General features: G+C 41.1%; 1 protein-coding gene across 1 annotated transcript in view; it reads left to right on the top strand.

Moving 5' to 3' along the window:
* Positions 1-19,106, top strand: part of tll1 (tolloid-like 1) — a 34,366-nt gene extending 15,260 nt beyond the window's left edge. Inside the window, exons 7-22 of the mRNA XM_046843223.1 lie at positions 3,060-3,238; positions 3,358-3,463; positions 3,543-3,667; positions 3,992-4,107; positions 4,188-4,290; positions 4,450-4,566; positions 4,916-5,061; positions 6,446-6,641; positions 6,780-6,905; positions 8,259-8,419; positions 9,424-9,604; positions 11,842-11,967; positions 14,112-14,239; positions 15,687-15,900; positions 16,554-16,804; positions 17,166-19,106. Coding sequence (XP_046699179.1) covers positions 3,060-3,238; positions 3,358-3,463; positions 3,543-3,667; positions 3,992-4,107; positions 4,188-4,290; positions 4,450-4,566; positions 4,916-5,061; positions 6,446-6,641; positions 6,780-6,905; positions 8,259-8,419; positions 9,424-9,604; positions 11,842-11,967; positions 14,112-14,239; positions 15,687-15,900; positions 16,554-16,804; positions 17,166-17,300 — 2,410 coding nt within the window. The 3' untranslated portion in view covers positions 17,301-19,106. The remainder of the gene's footprint in view (positions 1-3,059; positions 3,239-3,357; positions 3,464-3,542; positions 3,668-3,991; positions 4,108-4,187; positions 4,291-4,449; positions 4,567-4,915; positions 5,062-6,445; positions 6,642-6,779; positions 6,906-8,258; positions 8,420-9,423; positions 9,605-11,841; positions 11,968-14,111; positions 14,240-15,686; positions 15,901-16,553; positions 16,805-17,165) is intronic.
* The last annotated feature ends 2,825 nt before the right edge of the window (positions 19,107-21,931 follow it).

Raw genomic sequence — 21,931 nt, 5'->3', positions numbered from 1 at the left:
CCATTGTTCTGTGGAATGGCATCTAACGAGCCGGCGTGATAATGAGAGAGAGAAAGAGAGGAAGAGAGGAAAAAGAAGGAGAGACGAGGGTCAGAAAAGCAGCAATGAAACAATATCATCAATATGCTAATATGGAGTCTGTATATAAAAAAAACACACGTCTACCCCGTTACATTTCTTTCATTCATGCAATGATTCGATCAGCCAATCATGTGTGAGTAGTGGAATACATACAACTTTCAGAAACAGGCTTAAGGTTCTGCTCAGTAACTTTGCCATCGCAGCTTGGAACGGTTTGTTGGTGCAAGATTGTCACAAGTTCTTCAAAACTGACCTGCATTAGATCTGGGAAAAAGTTTACCTGGGCTCATTTTTTTTTCCACATTACAGCTATCCAGTTTCAGGGAACGTTTAATCTTTCTTGGCAACTAGCATTAAGAAAATATGCCTTGCCATTTTTGTGTGATAGTGTGTTTCAGAAGGAGAAAAACACCGCAAACTGGGAGTTGCCTGAAAACATAGTTTCTTGAGAAAAAAACGCATTTTTATGTGCATTTTGAGGAATAAGGAAAAATGGTGAACATTATGCAGCATTATTTATTATTAATACATTTTATTGATTAATTATTTAGATATTCAGTCATTATTTATTTAGTATAATTATTATTAAACATTAATTATTAAGTAATTTAGTTAAAGATTTGGTCATATATAGTCCCAAGGCAAATGTTTTTGGCATTTTGCATGTATATGCCTTGTGAGAGAGACAAATAAAGTGTGTGTGTGTGTGTGTGTGTGTGTGTGTGTGTGTGTGTGTGTGTGTGTGTGGGTGTGTGTGTGTGTGTGTGTATGTGCACAATCACTGGCAATGAAATAAGAGCTTTATGTGTTCTAATCCACAATATAAATAGAGCCCTGACTGAGATTACGGCAGCGTTTATCCGTGTGTGTGTGTGTGTGTGTGTGTGTGTGTGTGTGTGTGTGTGTGTGTGTGTGTGTTTTAGCCATGCATAAGTACTAACTTTACTTTATTGCCTGAGCTTTGACCTTACCACCCTGACCCCTCCTCTGCAACACCATGCAGTGTTTTCGAATGGCTCTGATCTATGCCTAAAGGAGAATTGGCATGAGCATGTATCCCTTAATGTACTCTTTTGTGCCCTTTTAATGCTTTTTTGTACTTATTTGTGGTGTAATTTAAAAAAGACCTGGGTGGCATATCATGTGCAACAAAAAGCTCAAAACAAGATGAGAGACAGAACAAGAGAAATTTAAATGGGTCAAATAGTATAGGACCAGGGCCATAAATCAGGACTGAGTCATAATCTGAGGCAGACACAAAAAAAAAGAAAGAAGGCGAACAGGGGAAGCAACACCAGGGAGGGAACAGGCAGTGTGTAAAACCCTGTGACGGAAGCAGGACTTGTGAGCAATGCTCAGGAGGGAACAGGAACTATGAGGAACACTGGCGGAGAGTATAGGACCCATGTCCAAAAACCGGACCTTTGAGGGAAAAGAATAGGACCCATGAGCAACACTGGGAGGACAACAGAACCTATGAGCAACAATGAAAAGGAAAAAGGGTCAGTTATTGACACTGGACCTGTGCGGAACATTGTAGTGGAAACAGGACCTGTGAGTAAAACTGGAAAGGAAGCAGCCATGTAAGCAAATCAGGTTAAGAAACAAGACAGACCTGTGAGTGAAAAAACTACAACTCCGTACCTGTTGGGAACACTGAAACACCAGGAGAAGAAATTGAGACAGCAGTCTGACTGACTCTGAGGCAGGAAAAAGGCTGTGACTGAAACAAGAAAGAAACAGAGGCCGACACTGAGACGGAAGTTTCACAGCCTGTATCTACCACTGGGGTTGTCTCCTGGGCTGGGATTGACCCTGGGAAAGGCGCAGTGAATGGAGCTGGCCTAGATTTAGCTGATATGGGCAGTGAAACCGCCAAGAGCTCATAATCAAAGACTGATGCTGAAAGAGAAGTGGAGACAAAGACACAGACAAAGAGAAAAGAGGAGCAAAAGCAAGGCTGGGGAACAAGCTAGGACAGTGCCTCAGCTATATCACTGAACTCAACCTAGGCTGAACAAAGGGCTTAAGACGAGAGGAATTTTAACAGAAAGAACTGACTGAAAATAAGTGAAATATTTTCTGGATCTTAGATTAAATTAGAAGCTTTGCCAAAGAAATCCAAGTTATGTGATTTTGTGATGATCCAAGCATTCTGAATGTAGGACTGGTTCAAGAGGGCACACACTACAGGAGACACATTAGTCACCTTGAATACCACGTCTAGAGTGTTTAAACAGGTTCCAGAGCCAGCCTGGATTTGTTTGACGGGACAGCAGACAGGACAGCAGGCTTCTCAGACTCTCAGCCATCATCATGGGTGACATTTACACAGATTTGGGAGGGCGGAGAACCCTAAGCAGCAGTTTTAAGCAAGCAGGAAATTACTTGGAAAATATAAAAACTCAATAACTAAGAACTAGAACAGGATTCCGAGGTAATATGAATCTGGATTACAACAAAAATGTCAAGACTTTGCCAAGACAACAAAGCATTATATAGATGTGATTGTCATGAGACTTTATGGGACACTAAGGGACATGTTCTGCAAAATAACTTATGTTTATTTAAATTTTTCAATGACAAATTTGTGAGGACCTCTTTCTGTTTTTTTCTTTTTTGGAATATTCTCATAACCAGTGCTGATTCTAATAATCAGCTTTGTGGGCTTGTATACCAAACAACAATTACACAAAGCGTCCAAATCACCAAGTGCCAGTGCTGTAAACCTTTTAATACTGGGTTATGACCTGATGCCCAAACACACATGCATTTATGCACATAGACGTACGCATCATGTAAATGTAATATACTATTACAGGGTGTTGTGTCTACATAATAACTACACCGAGTGTCAAGTATCATAACAGCATTCGTTCCACTGGATATTGGTGTCCATAACTGACAGCATTTGAAGAGAAAAGACATTGAAAATATGAATGAATAAATAATTGAATTATCTGGTATCCAACATACAGATGCTGCTCCTATGTGGGTCGACGTGGTAATGGGCCTCAAGCCATCTCCATTGGGAAAAACTGTGACAAGTTTGGCATTGTGGTTCACGAGCTGGGGCATGTGATCGGGTTCTGGCATGAGCACACACGACCCGATCGGGACGATCATGTGACCATCATCAGAGACAACATTCAGCCTGGTACTGTTTTACCCAGTGGTTATTTATTTTCTGTCAACTATGAATGAATTGGACAAACATAATTCCATAACTAGATCATGTTTTGGTGTGTATATATGTATATGTGGGTTCATGTGAAGGTCAGGAATACAACTTCCTAAAGATGGAGCCCGGTGAGGTGAACTCTCTGGGCGAGCCATACGACTTTGACAGCATCATGCATTACGCCAGGAACACGTTCTCCAGGTGAGACATTTTGTGAACACAGCATTACTCTGAGTTCTGATTGGACGCTGCAGATTTAGTGAGCTGTCTGATTTTACAGAGGAATGTTTTTGGACACCATCCTGCCCTCTCGTGATGAGAACGGTGTTCGGCCTGCGATCGGGCAGAGGACCAGGCTCAGCAAAGGAGACATTTCCCAAGCCAAGAAACTCTACAGGTGTCCAGGTAATCCTCATTTACACTTTCAAACCAACCTCCTGTATGTCTTCTCTCACCACATCCGCCTCTTGTTTTTCTGTCAATGCCACTGTCTCTAAACCAGACAACATAGCAGGTCTCAACCCCCATCTTAAAAACTTTCCCTTTCACTCTCGCAGATGCCCTTCTATCATAAAATCCCTCTCTATAAAGAACTCGCCAGTCTTCATTTCAGGAACGCTAGAAGGAATGTGACAATATCCGGTGTTATGCGTTCTCACGTTCCTCTGTATTACGAGACGTGATATTGTCTAAATCGAATTAGATTTCATTTTCCCTTCTCTCTCAAAGCATGTGGGGAAACTTTGCAAGACTCAGCAGGCAACTTTTCATCTCCCGGTTACCCGAATGGATATCCCTCATACACGCACTGTGTCTGGAGGATCTCGGTGACACCCGGGGAAAAGGTAACGCACAGCTCAGCATTAAAACGCGTTTGGTCATTGTGACATCGTGAAGCCTATAACTGTCGATCGTGGTTTTACAGATCGTGCTCAACTTCACCACAATGGACCTCTACAAGAGCAGTCTGTGCTGGTACGACTACATCGAGGTGCGGGATGGCTACTGGCGGAAAGCCCCACTTCTAGGTATACACACACACACACACACACACACAGAATAAAATGTATTAGGCAGGAAAAATCCAATAACTAGATAAATATTTGAAGAGTCTTCTCAGATAGCTTGGCTTATTATCGTTTCTAAAATATGAATGTTTCTCTTTTTTCGTCTCTGCATGCTCACAGGTCGCTTTTGTGGTGATAAGATTCCAGAAACGCTGATCTCCACAGACAGTCGGATGTGGATCGAGTTTCGCAGCAGCAGTAACTGGGTGGGAAAAGGCTTCTCTGCTGTATACGAAGGTGCGTCTCATTTCTGTGCTGTGTGTGATTTTAATTTCCCGTGGATGCATCTCACAGAGGAACATGAGTGAAAAGGAGAAAATTTGAACAAAGGTGCACATGTTATAAATGTACTTAATTGGATGTGATGGAAAAATACAGCTCACAACCCAAACACACACACACACACACACACACACACACACACATTTTTTGCAGTCCTTGTGTCTAGGACTGCTAACTTGTGTGTATTAAGAATCTAAACTCTTCTCTTTTTTTTTCTCCTTCTTCTTTTCTTTTTTTTCTTTATGTTTGGCTTCGAAGATGAATTCCTGTGAATTGTGAGTTTCTCTCTCTCTGTTTCCCGCAGCGGTTTGTGGCGGCGACGTTAATAAAGACTCCGGCCAGATTCAGTCTCCAAACTATCCAGATGACTACAGGCCCTCAAAGGAGTGTGTGTGGAAGATCAGCGTGTCTGTGGGCTACAGCGTGGGCCTCAGCTTTCAGTCTTTTGAGGTACAAAGGCACAAACATTAACATTTCCACACTGGCTGTGTAAGGAATAAAACAGCTTGGGTTGCCAGGTATAAACGACAGTAACTCATTTCATAGCAGGGGTCTGACGTAAAATGAGTTAATTGCAATAATAGCATGAGTACATATATTTGAAAGAATGACGTGCCATTTTTTTTAAACACTTATTTGTAATTAGGCATAACTTTTGCACTGTTCATGAAATAATGAATTGAGTGAGTGTAAATCTTTAACCCCCCAGTTTACAATAGTTTCATCTTCCTCTGCCCTGCTTCTCTTTGTGATCGCCCCTCTCTCTCTTTCTAATCAGATTAGGATTGTGCCTAGCCACTACAGTCAGATGTCTATGTGTGTGATATGTGTGTGTGTGTGTGTGTGTGTGTGTGTGTGTGTGTGTGTGTGTGTGTGTGTGTCCTGACAAGGATCTACCAGTTTTGTCATTATGGGGACATTTAGTTAGTCCCCATTAGAAACACAGAAATGTTACAAAGAAATGTGTTTTTCAAAAAAGAAAAAAGTCACAAGGTTGTGTTGTTACAAAGACATTACGTGTGTGTGTGTGTGTGTGTATGTGTGTTACACTGACAAGGTTATAAAATATCCATTAGTTTTCACCTTGTGGGGACATTTAGTTTGTAGAAATGTAACAAAGAGATAGATAGATAGATAGATAGATAGATAGATAGATAGATAGATAGATAGATAGATAGATAGATAGATAGATAGATAGATAGATAGAAAATAGTTTGTCCACATTAATTATTAAATTATTATGTGAACTGAAGTCAAACGTGTGCATTGTGTGTGTGAACTTTTGTGTGTGTGTGTGTTTGTGGAATGTCCGAAGTTGTATAGTGATGACCCTCTTGGGTTTCTGGGCCATACAGGAAGGCTAGAGCTTTGAAAGTAAAAGGAAGTGTTCTCCTATTTAATAATGACTATTTAGGAATGTGTGTGTGTGTGGGGGAGAAAGAAAGACACAAACAGGTACAGGATAGACCTTTTTTTTAAACCTTTGTAAACTTACACACTTTGCTCGATCACTGTGCTAATACAGTCCAAAAGGAAAATACAGCACTCACCCAAAGACCTTGACATGCCAGTGCGTGCACACACACACACACACACACACACACACACACACACACACACGCAATTGGTATGTAAGATCCTGTTTTCTTTGGAATGCTTAACAACTATAACACCTAAAGTGCCATTAAGATAATAATGTAAAGAACACATGACCTGTTTCTGTTTCCTGTGGCTGAATTCCTTCTCCACTGTGTATATGTGTGAACACGCTCAGATGGATGCGGATGTTTGTGTACGTGAGCGTTCATACACTTTGTTTTGTTGATGTGTGTAGATCGAGAGGCACGATAACTGTGCATATGACTATCTGGAGATGCGGGACGGCCTTTCCGAGAGCAGTCCACTGATTGGTCGGTTCTGTGGCTATGACATCCCTGAGGACATTCGCTCCACCTCCAACACTCTGTGGATGAAGTTTGTTTCGGATGGAACGGTGAACAAAGCTGGCTTTGCTGCAAATTTCTTCAAAGGTGCCTCTTACACATACTTTATAACAAGGATTAAAGTGGTTTGTGTTTCTTATTCAGTACTTACCTGTGTGTGTGTGTGTGTGTGTGTGTGTGTGTGTGTGTGTGTGTGTGTGTGTGTGTGTGTGTGTGTGTTAATAGAGGAGGACGAGTGCATGAAGCCGGATAACGGAGGCTGTGAGCAGAGGTGTGTGAACACATTAGGAAGCTACAAGTGTGCGTGTGACCCTGGATATGAACTGGCCCCGGACAAGAAAAGTTGTGAAGGTATGAGAAATCGTTTGTGTAAGTAAGAGTGTGTGTGTGTGTGTGTGTATGTGTGTGTGTGTACATGTGTGTGGGTGCAGGTGTTTCCGCCTGTCTGACTCTGACAGACCCGAGCGGAAGCTATGACTAATCCACATTGCTGAAAAAAACATTCTCAGTCAACAGGAAGACAACAGGGACAAACAGTGCGCAGGCTAAAGTGTTGACTAATAATGTCCAAGACCAATGAGCCCACTAACACACACACACAAGTATACACATATGCATTAAGTCAAGTGGCTTTATTGTCATTTTGGCCACATACAGTACAATACAGCACAGTGAAAGGACAGAACGTTTTTCCAGGACCAAGATGTGACACGAAACAAGAGAAATGAACACAAGATGACTAAAAAAAAAACTCGAAAAAAACTCGAAACAAAGGACACAACATATAGTGCACAAGTGCAAACAACATTTAGTGCAACTTCACACAAACACAGCAAATGTGTGATAATGAAAGGAGAAATGTGGTTGTGTAAAGTAAGAAATAATCACGTCAGTGCTTCCTGATTGGTGAAAGTGGTTACAGAACAGCATGGATGTTGAGTATAAACAGTTCCTCAGGCTGATTATTCTGTTTGACCTTTCCATTGTTTAGAACACGAACCAGCGTCTATAGCAGATCTTATATTTTGGTAATAGGTCAAGGCGCCTGATCAGACAATGGACTAGTGATGGGAGCTTTCTCAGAAGAGAACGTATTACATAAATTGAGTAGAGAAATATGCATTTATATGCATAGCTATAAATGTCCTTGGTGCTACATTTCATACAGTCTTTTAACTACTGCTTGTGCTTTAGAAGTTGTTCATTCATTCAGTAATGTTGGGCACTTATTTGGACATTTGTAAGTCAGAAACCATATGCAAATGGAACAGATTTGTTTTACACCGTATTGAATTGAACATATATATATATATATATGTGTGTGTGCATATATGTGTGTGCATCAAGAAATTTGTGCTACAAGGAAACTTAGTTTTTTTCCAGAAAACTGCATTCACACACTGACCTGAAACACACAAAAAAACCACACAAAACCGCAAACACATACACATATAGCTTATGTGAATCGGTTCATCTCTAATTAGATTAGACGGCAAGGCACATTGTGTTTGCGGTGACTCCAAAATAACGCAGCAAACATTTCAATCCTGTTTGTTTTTCCTGTAGACTTACAAACACTTAGTTTCTCTGTAATTTAATGCAAAACAGACATTAATGACATCTGTTCTGGTTTCTCTATCCTGCTCTCTCTCTCTCTCTCTCTCTCTCTCTCTCTCTCTCTCTCTCTCTCTGTCTTTCTTGTAGCTGCATGTGGAGGTCTGCTATCCAAACTGAATGGCACGATCACGACCCCAGGCTGGCCGAAAGAATACCCTCCCAACAAGAACTGTGTTTGGCAAGTGGTGGCCCCCACACAGTACCGCATATCCGTGCAGTTCGAGGCCTTTGAACTAGAGGGGAACGAGGTGAAGAGCTTGTCTTTGTGTGTGTGTGTGTGTGTGTGTGTGTGTGGTTTGAAGTGTCTGAACACTGGAGCTCTAAGATGTTTCTATAAGTGGTTAAAAAATATGAAAATATGAACCGAGTCTCCAGTGTCAACACTTTGTAGTCCAAAAACCTACCACAAACTGGAAGTACTTCTAAGTTCTCCTTACTTTAGATCCATATTAGAACCAATGCTTTAACTAAAACCTTCCATTACAAATGTTAATCAACACCATTGGCAGGTTGTGCATTTCTCATCCAAGCCTCATCTAGGTGTCCTGACTGAATCAATCTAACTTTTAATGCCATCCATATGATGCCACGGCTCTAGAAACCATCAGTATTATAGAGAAATGCAGTATAACAGAGCGCTGTATCACACACAGGAATCTTATACAGTGAGAATGAATGTCATCATTAAAGCAAGAAACCCAATGAACACAATTCAACACGTCTCCTTTCACTGTAGCCACAACTGCATTATAGAATCATCTATATTAATGTCGTAAAATTCCCCCAGGTTTTCCCTGCTTTTTTGTGCATTTTTTTCCCATGCATTATGGTGTTCCTGGGGATTTGTTCACGATGTCACGATTTCTTGTAAAAATGTCTGTCTTGTAAATTTCCTTGTGCAGTTTGCAGCAGATGCATTTTGATAGCTCTGACTAGCACACAATTTAACCATCCAATCAGAGGACGTGAAAATGCCAACATGGTCGGAGTGACCAAATCACGATCTGATTGGTTAAAGCGAAAGATTCAGGCAATGTAGAATTTATGGTAAAAAGTTTGTAGGCGATCATAGTGCTATCCTTACGGCAATGCGTAATGTGACAGCTGAAATCTGATTGGATAGAAACTCATACAAACACTCTAGTTTGGTCAACACACTTTAACCAATCAGTGCTTGGTTCAATAATCTGACACTAGTAGTAGTAATAATACATGTTTCCAATGACTGCATGTCTGTACATCACTTTTAAAGGTGTGCAAGTATGACTTTGTGGAGGTGCGAAGTGGACTTTCGTCTGACTCAAAGCTTCATGGGAAATATTGTGGCACAGAGGTTCCTGAGGTGATCACGTCCCAGTACAACAACATGCGCATCGAGTTCAAGTCGGACAACACCGTTTCAAAGAAAGGCTTCAAAGCACATTTCTTTTCTGGTAAGTGAAATTTCACACTCTGCTTTTTGTGTGTTTGTTCTGTGTGTTTGATGCGATTTGATTTCCTCAAACAGGTTTTGAACTTGGTTGTACAGCATTCATGTACTTTTGTGGTTGTTATATAAACCAAGTGTTGTTGTTTTGTGGTGTAGATTTAAAAAAATGTAGTTTGTTATTCCGTTTGGCTAATTTTGTTCCTACTCACACTGTGTAGAAACAAAGAATGGATTTGCACATGCTCATGCTCATGCTCTCCATCTCGTATGTGCGATCGCTACCTCACTTTAATACAGCAAGAGAACATTAGCTGAGCTGAACCACTTAATATGACAAATATTGAGTCTGAACCCAAAATTTAGTCCAAACCCAACACATAGTTTGCCCACCAGGACTGGACGCTTCAGTTTGGTGTTATTTTCTGTTCTTAAAGATTTGTACCTCAGAACTATACAAATACCACAGGTCTATTCTTCACATCGAGCCAAATGATTTCCAAGCAGAAATCATTTTACAAAAAAATGTAAAAATGCTTGACCGATACGGTTCCTTGTCTCATTTGCATCCGTTCTCTTCACGTGTTGTAATGTGGACCTCGGCGCCAACGTTGCGGGTGACTCCAGCGTGCCAGGTTTAGATAAATATTTGAGATAATAAAAATAATCATTTAGGCAGAAATTGGGGCCAGTCAGGCTGTGAGGAACTTGAAAGTGAAATCCAAGCTGAAAGAATATTTGTGAAACGATGTGCGTTGTGTGCGTTGATGAAAGTTTATGTTTAATGGAGCAGTTTTCTGTCTGTGATTTATGGTCTGTCCTTAAATTTGCTGTCATGTTGGGGGGCGTTCTCTCTTTCACAGATAAACCTGCTACCTGCAAAGCACGGATCTTTATATTTAAGTCCTGTCAGGACATAGCTTCACGTCCTTCTGCTCGTAGGGCAGCCATAGGGCAGGTTAAAGGTATGGCCGCCTCTCCCATGCTAGCTTTTGCGGAATGGATTGTCCCTTTTAGAATCGCTTTTGCGTATGAGGTGTTCTCTTTTAGTGGCAACAAATGTACTTTGAACACCATTTGTTGATCTGTGAACAGAACAATCCATTCAAGATGGGTCAGTTGGCATCGAATCCAAGATCTGGTTTATGGACGATGAGCTTCTCCTATTCTTTTCACTAACAGCAAGTCTTATGTCATATTTACATTTATGTCATCTGGCAGCTGCTCATATCCAACTTTCAAACAAGTACATACAAATGAGTAGCGCAGTGGTTGAGGGCCTCGCTCAGGGGCCCAGGAGTGGGAGCTTCGTGAGACTGGGATTTGAACCCATGACCTTCTGCTCCAAAGGCCAATGCCTTAAGCACTATTCTAGCACTTCCCCTATTTAAATATATATTTATATAATGCTTATTTTAATAAACACTTGGGAAAGGAATAAAATTCTTTTGACCTTTTCACAAGAGAGAGGGAGAGAAATAGAAAGAGAAAGAGAGAGAGAGAGAGAGAGAGAGAGAGAGAGAGATAAGAAGCACAGAGAAAAAAGGAAAATTAAATTAACAACAGTCTTCGTTAGGAGGCTTCCCAGCATTAGATATCTGGCCCAGTGCCTTCAGGCTCAGGGAGGTCCCCACAGCCCTCCTGCACACTCTTCATCTCTGTGTGTGTGTGTGTGTGTGTGTGTGTGTGTGTGTGTGTGTGTGTGTGTGTGTGTGTGTGTGTGTGACCAAGTGTGTCAGAGGCAATGCCAGTGGAGAATTTGCAGCAACTTTGATAATGTTAAATGAATTGGTCACATTTATCACATCTCAAGGCCAAATGTCTGTCAGAAAAACATAGAGCAGAGGCCAATCATCAGTTTTTGATCCTCACTTTGATCCTCACTGGAAGTTTTTTTTTCGCTCCATCGTAGAACTACACACCAATCTCATTTTCTTTAACCCCCAATACATTATCCATTTTCTCAGAGGATGAATGGAAGTCGTTTTTCTCTCTTATTATTCCCTTCTTTTTCATTTCTGCCTTTGCTTTGACCAAATTATTTGGTTTAACAAAGAAGCATTGAATGGACATGTGGGCTAATTGGATCTATATATTTCCATAAGTGTTTTGTATTTTTTTTATTTACTGGGTGAAGGAAAGTCCTATACATTACTACACAGTTGTTTCGCAGACTGATATTTGGCTGCAAATTTCTTTCTTTCTCTCTCTCTCTCTCTCTCTCTCTCTCTCTCTCTCTCTCAGATAAGGACGAGTGCTCGAAGGATAATGGCGGATGCCAGCACGAGTGCATCAACATCATAGGCAGCTACGTTTGCCAGTGTCGCAACGGCTTTATACTGCACGAGAACAAGCATGACTGCAAAGAAGGTACGTGCAACCCACACACACACACACACACACACACACACACACACACACACACACACACACACACACTCACACTCACAAAACTCAAAATCGATTCAAGAGCATTTTTTTCACTTTGATTTTAAACATCTGGACCCTCAGGAAAGTGGATTACGGACATTTTCCCACGTTCAAGTTCATTTTTTCCATGTGTGCATCTTAGGTGCCTCTTTTGGGTGCCACTGAATGCACAGGTTCTCTTTGGGGTCTCAAGGCTTCCTCCTTATCCCATCTAAGGGAGTTGTTCTCACCACAGTCGCCACTGGTTTACTGGTTAGAGATAACGTTATAATTATAAGCAACAAATTTATAGGCTCTACACTTCGATCTTATTTTACACACCTCTTTATCTGTGGAAAGCTGCTTCGAGACCATCCATCGTTAAAATCACTTTACAAATACAAATTAATTGTACTGAATCTTTGAAACAATTCTCTTATTAATACACACGCAGGTTAATTTACAAACTAACATATTCGAGAATGACACTCATACAGTGCTCCAGAATGCTCTTTTGTGATTGGTCAGAATTTTCTAAACCAATTAAATCCCAGGTTAGCATTAACACCCTCGCTCTAATAATTTAATGTCGAACAGTTATGTAAAAAGATTTTTATTATTAAAAAAAAAAAACCTGAAATAGATAAAAAAGTACTTGTATATGGGGGAATAATCGACATCTAAACCGAGCATCTTTTTTGAAAGGGCACAAACTCTCACGGTTTCAGCTGATCACATGTTTACCTTGAGCACCTATACAGTAGTATTGCATTGTTCATATCTTCGAAGAGTCTTTAGTTTGATCAGATTAATAAAAGAAAGATGCAGCTTTACGACTTTCTCCGAAAACAGCCGAGCTCCTGGGGCGGAGCTAAAGAGCATTCCCGTAGCTATCGCCTGTGAGCTGTGACGTCACTTTAAATAAAACAGGAACGAAAACTTTATAGTCTTAAATGAACTACGGCTAATAATCAGCTCCAGCCGTACATTTTAATCCAAAATCAGATCCTGAGTCTGAAACAGCAGCAACAATGACTACGGCAGGACGTGTCTATATGGTAAGTACCGAACAAGGTTCTTCTTCCTTCATATCCAAAAACACACTTCTTCTGCGACGTTCTTCCTGAGCGTGTCCTGTGCAGCGCTGCGGATGACTTCCGTAACCAAGTGAAGCACGGTGATGGGTGTTCTCTTGATCCTGCTCTGGTTGCTGTGTGTGCACTCTTCTGGGAGAAATGCCCATACAAGGAATTCCGGCCAAACTTAAAAAAAACTTTACGAAACCCGGAAAGAGTGTATACCGGCACAGAAATACTCCGTCATACGTCCTTTAACAGTGGAAATAACCTGGAATGCATGAAATAGTATTAGACCCTCCTTTAATGTATGAAGCTTCTGTATTATTTGGTTATTAATAAAACACACATTTAACCTAAATGCACACTCACACACAGGTTTTTCTCTCTGTATGAGATTTGGTGTAGATTCTTTTCTGACCCAGTTCCCTTGAGTCACAATAGGTTTCCGTTAAAGCCCAAATCTGACCCACACACAACTGCATGATCTGATTAGTGACTAACATCTCTTTTTTTTTAAACCAAAGGGTGGGGTGACTTATTTTAATGTGGAGGTTTCAGCCTATTTTGGTTTTAGGACACTTGGCCGAAACCTTTCCGGCTGCCTGACTCACTTTTCCCGAGGGAGAAACTCGAGTTACGTGAAAGCGTTTTTTTTCTCCTGCAGCTATTAGTGTTCCAGAATCACCCTTATAGGTGGAAAAGGTCCAGCGAGGCTTCAATAGGAACATGGGTTCAGCTTTAAAGGCGAAGGAGAAACGAGCTCTTCTCTTAAAGGTGCATCTCAGGTGACGGTGAACTAGCACTGACACCTGGGAACTGGGCCAGAGCTCAGAAAACATTCTTACACTAATCCTCTGCAGTAGAATGTTTTTTTTTCCCCCTTTTTTTCGGTTTCTTCACCTGCAGTTAGTGCAGACTCAGGAGTTTTCATGCTGTAACACATTCTATAAATCTTGTTGGCTTTTTCACTTTTATGTACAGTATTTTCATGATTCATTTTTTCTCTCTTTTTCTTTGATCCTGTAGCGGAGTGCGAGCACAAGATTCACAGCCCCACTGGCACCATAAGTAGCCCCAACTGGCCTGATAAGTACCCCAGCAGGAAGGAGTGTACCTGGGACATCAATGCAACTCCAGGTCATCGCGTAAAAATCGTGAGTGCTCGTGCCTGTAAAAGCATCAGCTTAGTATGCGTACAGTTTGATTTTTTTTTTAAAGCAAATAATTTTTGCTGAGGTCAACATAATTCCACCTCAGCGCTGCTGAATGCTACTCTCTGATTGGTCAGAAGCTTAGTTTAGATAGTTGTGTCTTTTCTGTTGCAAACTCGTACACAGCGACGTCTTATATAAACCGTTTAGAAGTATATTTTATTTTATTTATAAGTATTTATAAGTCGGTTTCCTTAGCAATCATGGAAGGAGTTTTCAGTGTCAGCAGGAAAAATAGTCCTTATAGACTTTTTTTTTTTACTTTATTATCAACTTTGATAGGAAGAAAAACGAAAAGGATTTTTTTCCACTGAAGTAACTATAAGCGAATAAAATGTATGACGCCATTCCAAATGTTTGGGGTATTGAAGCTGTAAAACACGCCACCTTGTGAGGGTTTTTTCCCGCATAACACACACACATATACAAATACACACACACACACACACACACACACACACACACACACACACACACACACACACACACACACAGAGACTCTCTTTGTCTCCTTGTAAAATCCTCTCCCACACTTATGTGCATTAATACCAACACACATGCACAAACACATACCGCACGTCCCATATGATATGCACTCATGCGTTATGATCCCAGCTGATTCATGCCCCGTCCCACGCCTCGAACGAATAAATCATCACGGAAATGAATCTATTAACGTAATAAATGCCCCACTCGGGGAGCAGCTGCTTCCTCTGGAAACTCTTCTGAAATCTTTTTTTTTTTTTACAATTTGAATAAATTCATGCGTCTACGCAGGAAATCCCTCCTGGCCAAGAGGGGTCAGCGCAGCGTTTGAACAGGTCCGTGTGATCAAAGAGAGCTGTCAGGGAAGCTGCCATGAACTGCCTGGTTGTGTGTGTTAAGCGACTTTTAATGGCTCTGGATAGAGAGATGCACACAGGAGTGAACGAGGAGAAGTCAGATCGAAGGGGTTTTACACGAATCAGTCTGTGAAATGTCTAAAAAGGGAGTTTAGACCAATAAGACTCTCAGATCGGTTTTCCAATTCCTGTGCGATCCTTTATTATTTGCCAATGCAAAGAGGAGATCACTTAATACCCTTTGATGAGATGATGATTGATATTTCGTAGATTTGTAGCTTGGTCCATAATGAATGAGTCTCTCCTTCTGTTTTTTCCCCCTCATAAACGATAAATGAAAAAAAACCCAGATTTATAGTTGAAGGAATGACTCATGTAGATGCCATAGGGAAACCTCTGAATTCATTTTGTGTACATTAATAGGAGCATTTGAGGGAAGGGAGTGTAGATGGAAAGAGATACTAATTTTAGTAGGCAAAAGAGAAGAAACAGATCAGAAGGCTTTCCTCTGTATGTCTGACTTCATGAAGATCTTCTTCTTTGTGCAGTCGTTTAACGAGTTTGAGATCGAGCAGCACCAGGAATGCGCCTATGATCACCTGGAGGCTTTCGACGGCGACTCGGACAAAGCGCCCATTTTGAGCCGGCTCTGTGGTAGCAAGCTTCCCGAACCCCTCATCTCCACAGGGAACAGGATTTACCTCCGCTTTATCTCCGATGCCTCGGTGCAGCGCAAGGGCTTCCACGCGACACACTCCACAGGTCAGTGAATCTGAAGGTTATCACATCCCAGCAATACCAAGCTGTCATTCCTGGGCCCCTGAGCAAAGACCTTAACCCTTGTACAATAAATGTAATTCGTTTAGGATAAGAGCATCTGCCAAATGCCATAAATGTAAATACCACTTGTATGGAGGTTACAGAAATCCCTTTTTCAATAAGTGCATAGTTTTTTAAAGATGAAAAAATATACTGATTTCGACATAAAAACAAAGATGCACAGGGTTTAGAGCAGTTTTCCAGACTTGATATCCAGCAGCGCTCTCTGTTGGCGAAAGTGCGTCATGACAAAATAATAAACTAATGTTTTTATATACTGTATGTGTGTGCTGAATCACATTTAAAAGCACTATCACGTTTTTTAATGACATTAATTGATTAATTGGCATTTTATTGACCAATAACTATTTGCGTTTAGTCGCAATTTGCTGTTATTATAACCTCCATTTTTCTGGGAAAATGTTCCACTAGATTTTGTGTAGATTTCTGCTCAAGCAGCCACATGTGTGTAAGTGAAGTCAGGTACTGATGTAGGTGAGGTGAGGTGAGGTGAGGTGAGGTGAGGTGAGGAGGTCTGAGATGCTTGGATAATCTTGGATAATAAGCAGCCATATGAATATTGTGTTTGTGTGCAGAGTGTGGAGGCAGGCTGAGGGCAGAAGCCAGGCAGAAGAACCTTTACTCTCATGCACAGTTCGGAGACAATAACTATCCAGGCCACACAGACTGCGAGTGGCTGATCACAGCCGAGGCAGGTTACAGCATCGAGCTCACCTTCACCACCTTCGAGCTGGAGGAGGAAGCCGAGTGCGGATACGACTTTATCGAGCTGTATGACGGGCCCGACACCTCAGCGCACAAACTGGGACGCTTCTGTGGTTCAGGGGTGAGCACCTGTGCAGTCGATACTGAATTCCAGCAGTATTGGCTATAATAAGCTGTAGATGATCTATATAATAAGTGTCTAGCACACAATGATGAATAATTATTGAAAATTTGAATGAGATCACATAGGTACAGACGTCCTAAGACCGTGATCAGTACTTAATTTTTTCAGTGTATTCGGCATAAGAGCATGTTCTAGAGGCAGCATGGAGAATAAAAACAATATAAAAAATGCATGCATTAAAATATTATAATGTATGTTCTCTTAGGACTTCCATACATATGAACTCATTACTGATATTAAGTCATTCCTCTTTCTCTCTCTCTCTTTTTCTCTCTTTCTCTCTCGGGTTTCTCTCTAGGCTCGTGAGGAGCTGTATTCCGCCAGCGACGCCATGCTGATCCGCTTCCACAGCGATGACACCATCAGTAAGAAAGGCTTCCACATCCGCTACATCAGCACCAAGTTCCAGGAGGAGTTACACACGCACAAGTAACACATGAATACACACTCATAGACACGGACACGTCTCCAGGACAAAAGGGTGCCACAGACTGCAAAAGGAGTTGGACTCCGGGACACAAACGCTCGAGCGGAAAGTAAAGCTTTCTAGCACTGGACTCGCCTCTTCATTTTAGCCACTAGGGGGTGCTGTTTACCAGCTCTGATCCCTAACCCGGAGGCAAGCTCCGCCCATTTCGCCTCCAACCGACGCCCGATCGATCGCACCGTGACAGGCGGCCATTTTTAAACTCCTGTCTATACTACAAACTCGAAATAATATCACGTGAGAGAGAGAAGCTCGTTGTAGATGCTGCACATAAAAAGAGACGTAAAACAATAAGCTTGTTTTCAAGCGTGTGGGAGGAAAAATATTGTGTCATAATTTTTTACAAGGCCCACAATGACAACATGGGAAATCTGCGTCTGAGCAACAAAAGCTGCTGTTTCCACACTAAAACCTAAACGTGCACTCAGCTGCATGGTTTCATTTGGGATTTTTCTCAAAGAAAAAAAACAATACAAAAGAAATCCAAATGAATTGTTTCTTGTTGTGACATCAGTGGCTGTTTACATGTAATGATATATAATTTATATATAAGTATAAGAAAGTATGCATTAATTCTACACAGGTAGAAGTCATGTTTTCCCGAGTCAGCAGGATTGTGAAATCAATGTCATTTCCTTCTGTTTAAGAGCGTAGAGCTCTCGTGTATGTGTGTATATATAATATATAGTATTTTATTTCCCAGTCCATACATACATAAAAATTCGTCTTGTTTGATTATGAGGGTGGTGTGAAGCAGAAGTGAGGCCTTGGATTGAAGTGAAGGTGCGTTACAGCTGTGAAAACCCCTGTAATCCTGTGCGCTTAACATGCACTTAGCACAGAGGATGAGGACGACTCAATCCAGCTGTGCGCTGAAGTATTCCTGCGCTCCAAACAAAACTTTTTTTTTGAGGCGACCGAACTACTATCGTTCACGTAACAGGAAGCCGATTCGGTCCCGCGGAGTCGACTCTGCGAACCATGAGACTGATTCATTTCGTGAATGATTCACGGACGGAAGGGAAAACCCCTAATGGTGCTACTCAGAGCTTCAGAGCTCCAGATCCCAGACACTCGGCGTGCACTGATCAGGATTTACAGGCAGCGCTGCAGGAAACTCGCATCAATGACGCCGCCACTGTAGTGGACGGGCAACTATGGCCTTAGAACCAAAAAATGTATAATATTGCACATGTGGATGTTTATGTAGATAATGTTTGTTGTGTCGTCATTGTTCTTTCTTTTTTTTAATTATTAATGTATTTTATTTGATATTGAATTTAATGAAGTTGAACGATCCTCCTGGGAAAAAAAAAAGTCTGACCAAGTTTTTTTGCTCAAAATTCTAGTACAGACGTACACACACGCAGTTACACACACGCAGTTACACACACACACGCAGTTACACTCACATGCTTTTCTTGCAAACATGGGAGACAAGAGGACAAATGCTCCTACAAATGATGTAGGGATAATTGTGCTTAATAATCAAGACCCATGGTGTGTGTAATAATGAGCAGTGTGTGTGTGTGTGTGTGTGGGTGAATATATATATGTGACTCATACACGTGATATTTTATGACGTTTTAGGTGTGGGTGTCTGTTCATGTGCCAACTTCCCAAATCTCCCTCATTCAGGTTATAGATTATGAAATATGATTTTTTCCCCCACTTTGTATCCTGATAAAAAAAAAAAGAAAAAAGAAAAAAGACTCATCACAGGGCTGGTGATTAAACGGATGTCAGGTCAAAGATGTGCTCTTGTTTTTTGTCCTGCTTTGTTTTTGCTTTTTTTTTTTTTTTAACCCAGTTGACAGTAAAGTGTGAAGTGCACCAAAGAAACTGAAAGAAAAATAAAAACAGAGCAAATAAGAAAAAAACTATTTATTAAGTAAAACAACGAGAATAAAAACAACAAATAACTAAACAAATTCGGATTTTTTTTTAAATGCAAGAACAAATCAGCAAACGAAACTAAACTAATAAACACAGAACTGAAACAGAAAATGTAAAAAAACAAAAAAATAAATTGCTAGTAAGAAGGCAGTGTCTGTACCTGCCTGTATCATGTCCAACAGCTGGTGAAGGACTACAAGCAACATCATCCCTGTGACTGCTATGTGTGAAGGTATTATAAAGCTAAACTTAAAATGTAGCTCCTCCCACTTTACAGAAAAACAAGTGGAAATTAAAATTGGGGGCATGGCTTGACATAGGTGTGGATTGTAAAGTGAAATCCTTGATTTTTGTACAGCTGAACCTTCTTCTCCGTAGATTGGTGAAACATGAGCGTGTATGTTAATATAATAATGTACAGTAAAGCTGATGTGATCTCACAACCAGGACTACACTAAGGTGCAACACATGGATCTATTTATCTACAGAGCAAATAGTGCAAGCAACACAAACAATATGTGCTTTCAGAACGTCCCGTTCCATATTTAGTGCCTATGTGCTGTTATAATGAGCTCCAATCTTCTGGGAAGATGTTCTACTAGATTTTGTGGAGGTGTGTGCTCCTTTAGCTACAAGGTTGTTAGTAAGGTACTGATGTAGGTGAGATGATGAAACCTGGGGTGCAGTCAGCATGAACACATCATCATTAGGGTTGGAGCTCTTTTGCAGGAGATCTTCCACTCCAACCCAGGTGAAGCATATCTTCATGGAGTTTGCTTTGTGCAATTTCTAGACCTGAGAAATCTGTTTATGTGGATCAGTTATCAGAGATATATCAAGATCAGTGCTGTCAGGAAAAAAATATCCCAGACTTCAGATATGTAAAATATCTGTGAAGGTTGAACAAACGTTTGGGTTTTTTTGTTGTTATTGTTTTTGTAGCACTTACATAAAGTCGAAGGATTTTTTATTTATTCCGACACTAACACGTGATTGCAAACAGCCTCTAGGTGGCAGCATATAAGCTGCAAAAGCGTGTGTGCAGAAGCACTGAAATCCTTCAATATAGACAACGATGACTGGATGCAAGAAACGCAATCATTCAAAGTAGTCACGTAAAACCACTGGTGAAAAGCAGTAAACAAAACATAAAACATAAAATTACTTTATATTGTAAATTGTTTCATAAAGAAAAATGACTGGCACCTAGTTAGAGTTGGTCATGGTCTTGCATCTACTGCAGTTGTGAAACAATGATGGTTGAACATTAAATTACAGGTCACGTGGTTAAGGCTTTGGGTTGCTGATTGGAAGGTCGGGGTTCGAACCCCAGTATTTCCAAGCTGGTGTTCTTGGGCCCCTCAATCAAGGCCCTTAACTCTCTGTGCTGTATCATGTGTGACCCCAGAAAGAAAGAATTTCACTGTGCTATAATGTTCATCCCTCTGTTTTTCCTCTGACACCCTCATTCAATACAGCACAATCATGTCTCCACCAAATGTACAGGACATTACTCAGGTAGCAAACAAGAGTTCAAAGCTAACACTTAACATGGTTCTTCCACCACCATGCTTCACTACAGGATATCAGGGTAAAGAGCAGAGTTTCTGCCTGAGTTTAAATACACTATATGGCCACATATACACAATGTCAAAAGGAACCACACAACTGTACTAAATGTCTGTATGCTTTAGCTTTTTCATTTCCATCCACCGTTCCAGCATGAAGACATAGAGCCCCATGAAGACATGATTACTGGTGTTAAAGCTGGATTGGAAGAACTTCAGTGTCCTGACCCCTTTAACTCCACTGAACACCTTTAGGATAAACTGGAACACCAAAACATCTAAACATGAAAACTATTAGTGCTGATCTCATTAACCTGATCTTGTGGCTGCGTAATGAAAACCCCCAGAGCTCGAGTGAAGACGTTATACACGAACAAAAGCAAGAATAAATGGAATGGGATTCGCAACAGAACACTTAAGGAGGCGATGGACCATTGACTTATAATCCCAGTTGGGCCCATTGTGTGTGTGTGTGTGTGTGTGTGTGTGTGTGTGTGTGTGTGTGTTAGCTTGGTATATCATGTGCTTCATCGATGTCTCTTTCCGCTGCATCTGGTTCATTCTCCTTGATTTCATCTATTCTTCTGTCCAAACTTTCATTACACTGCATTCCTCCCCTTCATTCCTTCATCTGGGTGTGCAGTGATGAATGGATCTGGTGCTTTAAGTAAACAAGGCGTATTGATTCTAGGAGGATAAGAACAAGCACAATCCCACACAGAACCTTCATAAACATTCTCTTTCTCTCTCTCTCTCTCTCTCTCTCTCTGTCTCTCTCTCTCTCTTCTCTCTCTCTCTGTCTCCCCATCTCTCCCTATTTCTCTTCCTCTCACTTTCTCTCTCTCTCTCTCTCTTTGTTTCCCTATCACTCTCCTTCTCTCCTTCACTCTCTCTCTCTCTCCATCCCTCTCACTTTCTTTTGCTCTCACTTTCTCTCTCTCTGGTTCTCTGGTTTATTGGAATGCTGATGATTCTGCTCTTTTTCTGCAGATAATAACCTTTTATTGCAGCACCAGCAAGACGAACAGAAACCCACCATTACATCCCTCTCACACACTCAGATCCACACCTACACACACACACACACACACACACACACACACACACACACAC

The sequence above is a fragment of the Silurus meridionalis genome, chromosome 28 (genome assembly GCF_014805685.1).
Source record: "Silurus meridionalis isolate SWU-2019-XX chromosome 28, ASM1480568v1, whole genome shotgun sequence".
NCBI lineage: Eukaryota > Metazoa > Chordata > Actinopteri > Siluriformes > Siluridae > Silurus > Silurus meridionalis.
Note: the sequence above shows the minus strand (reverse complement) of the source record. Positions and strands in the feature narration are given on the sequence as shown.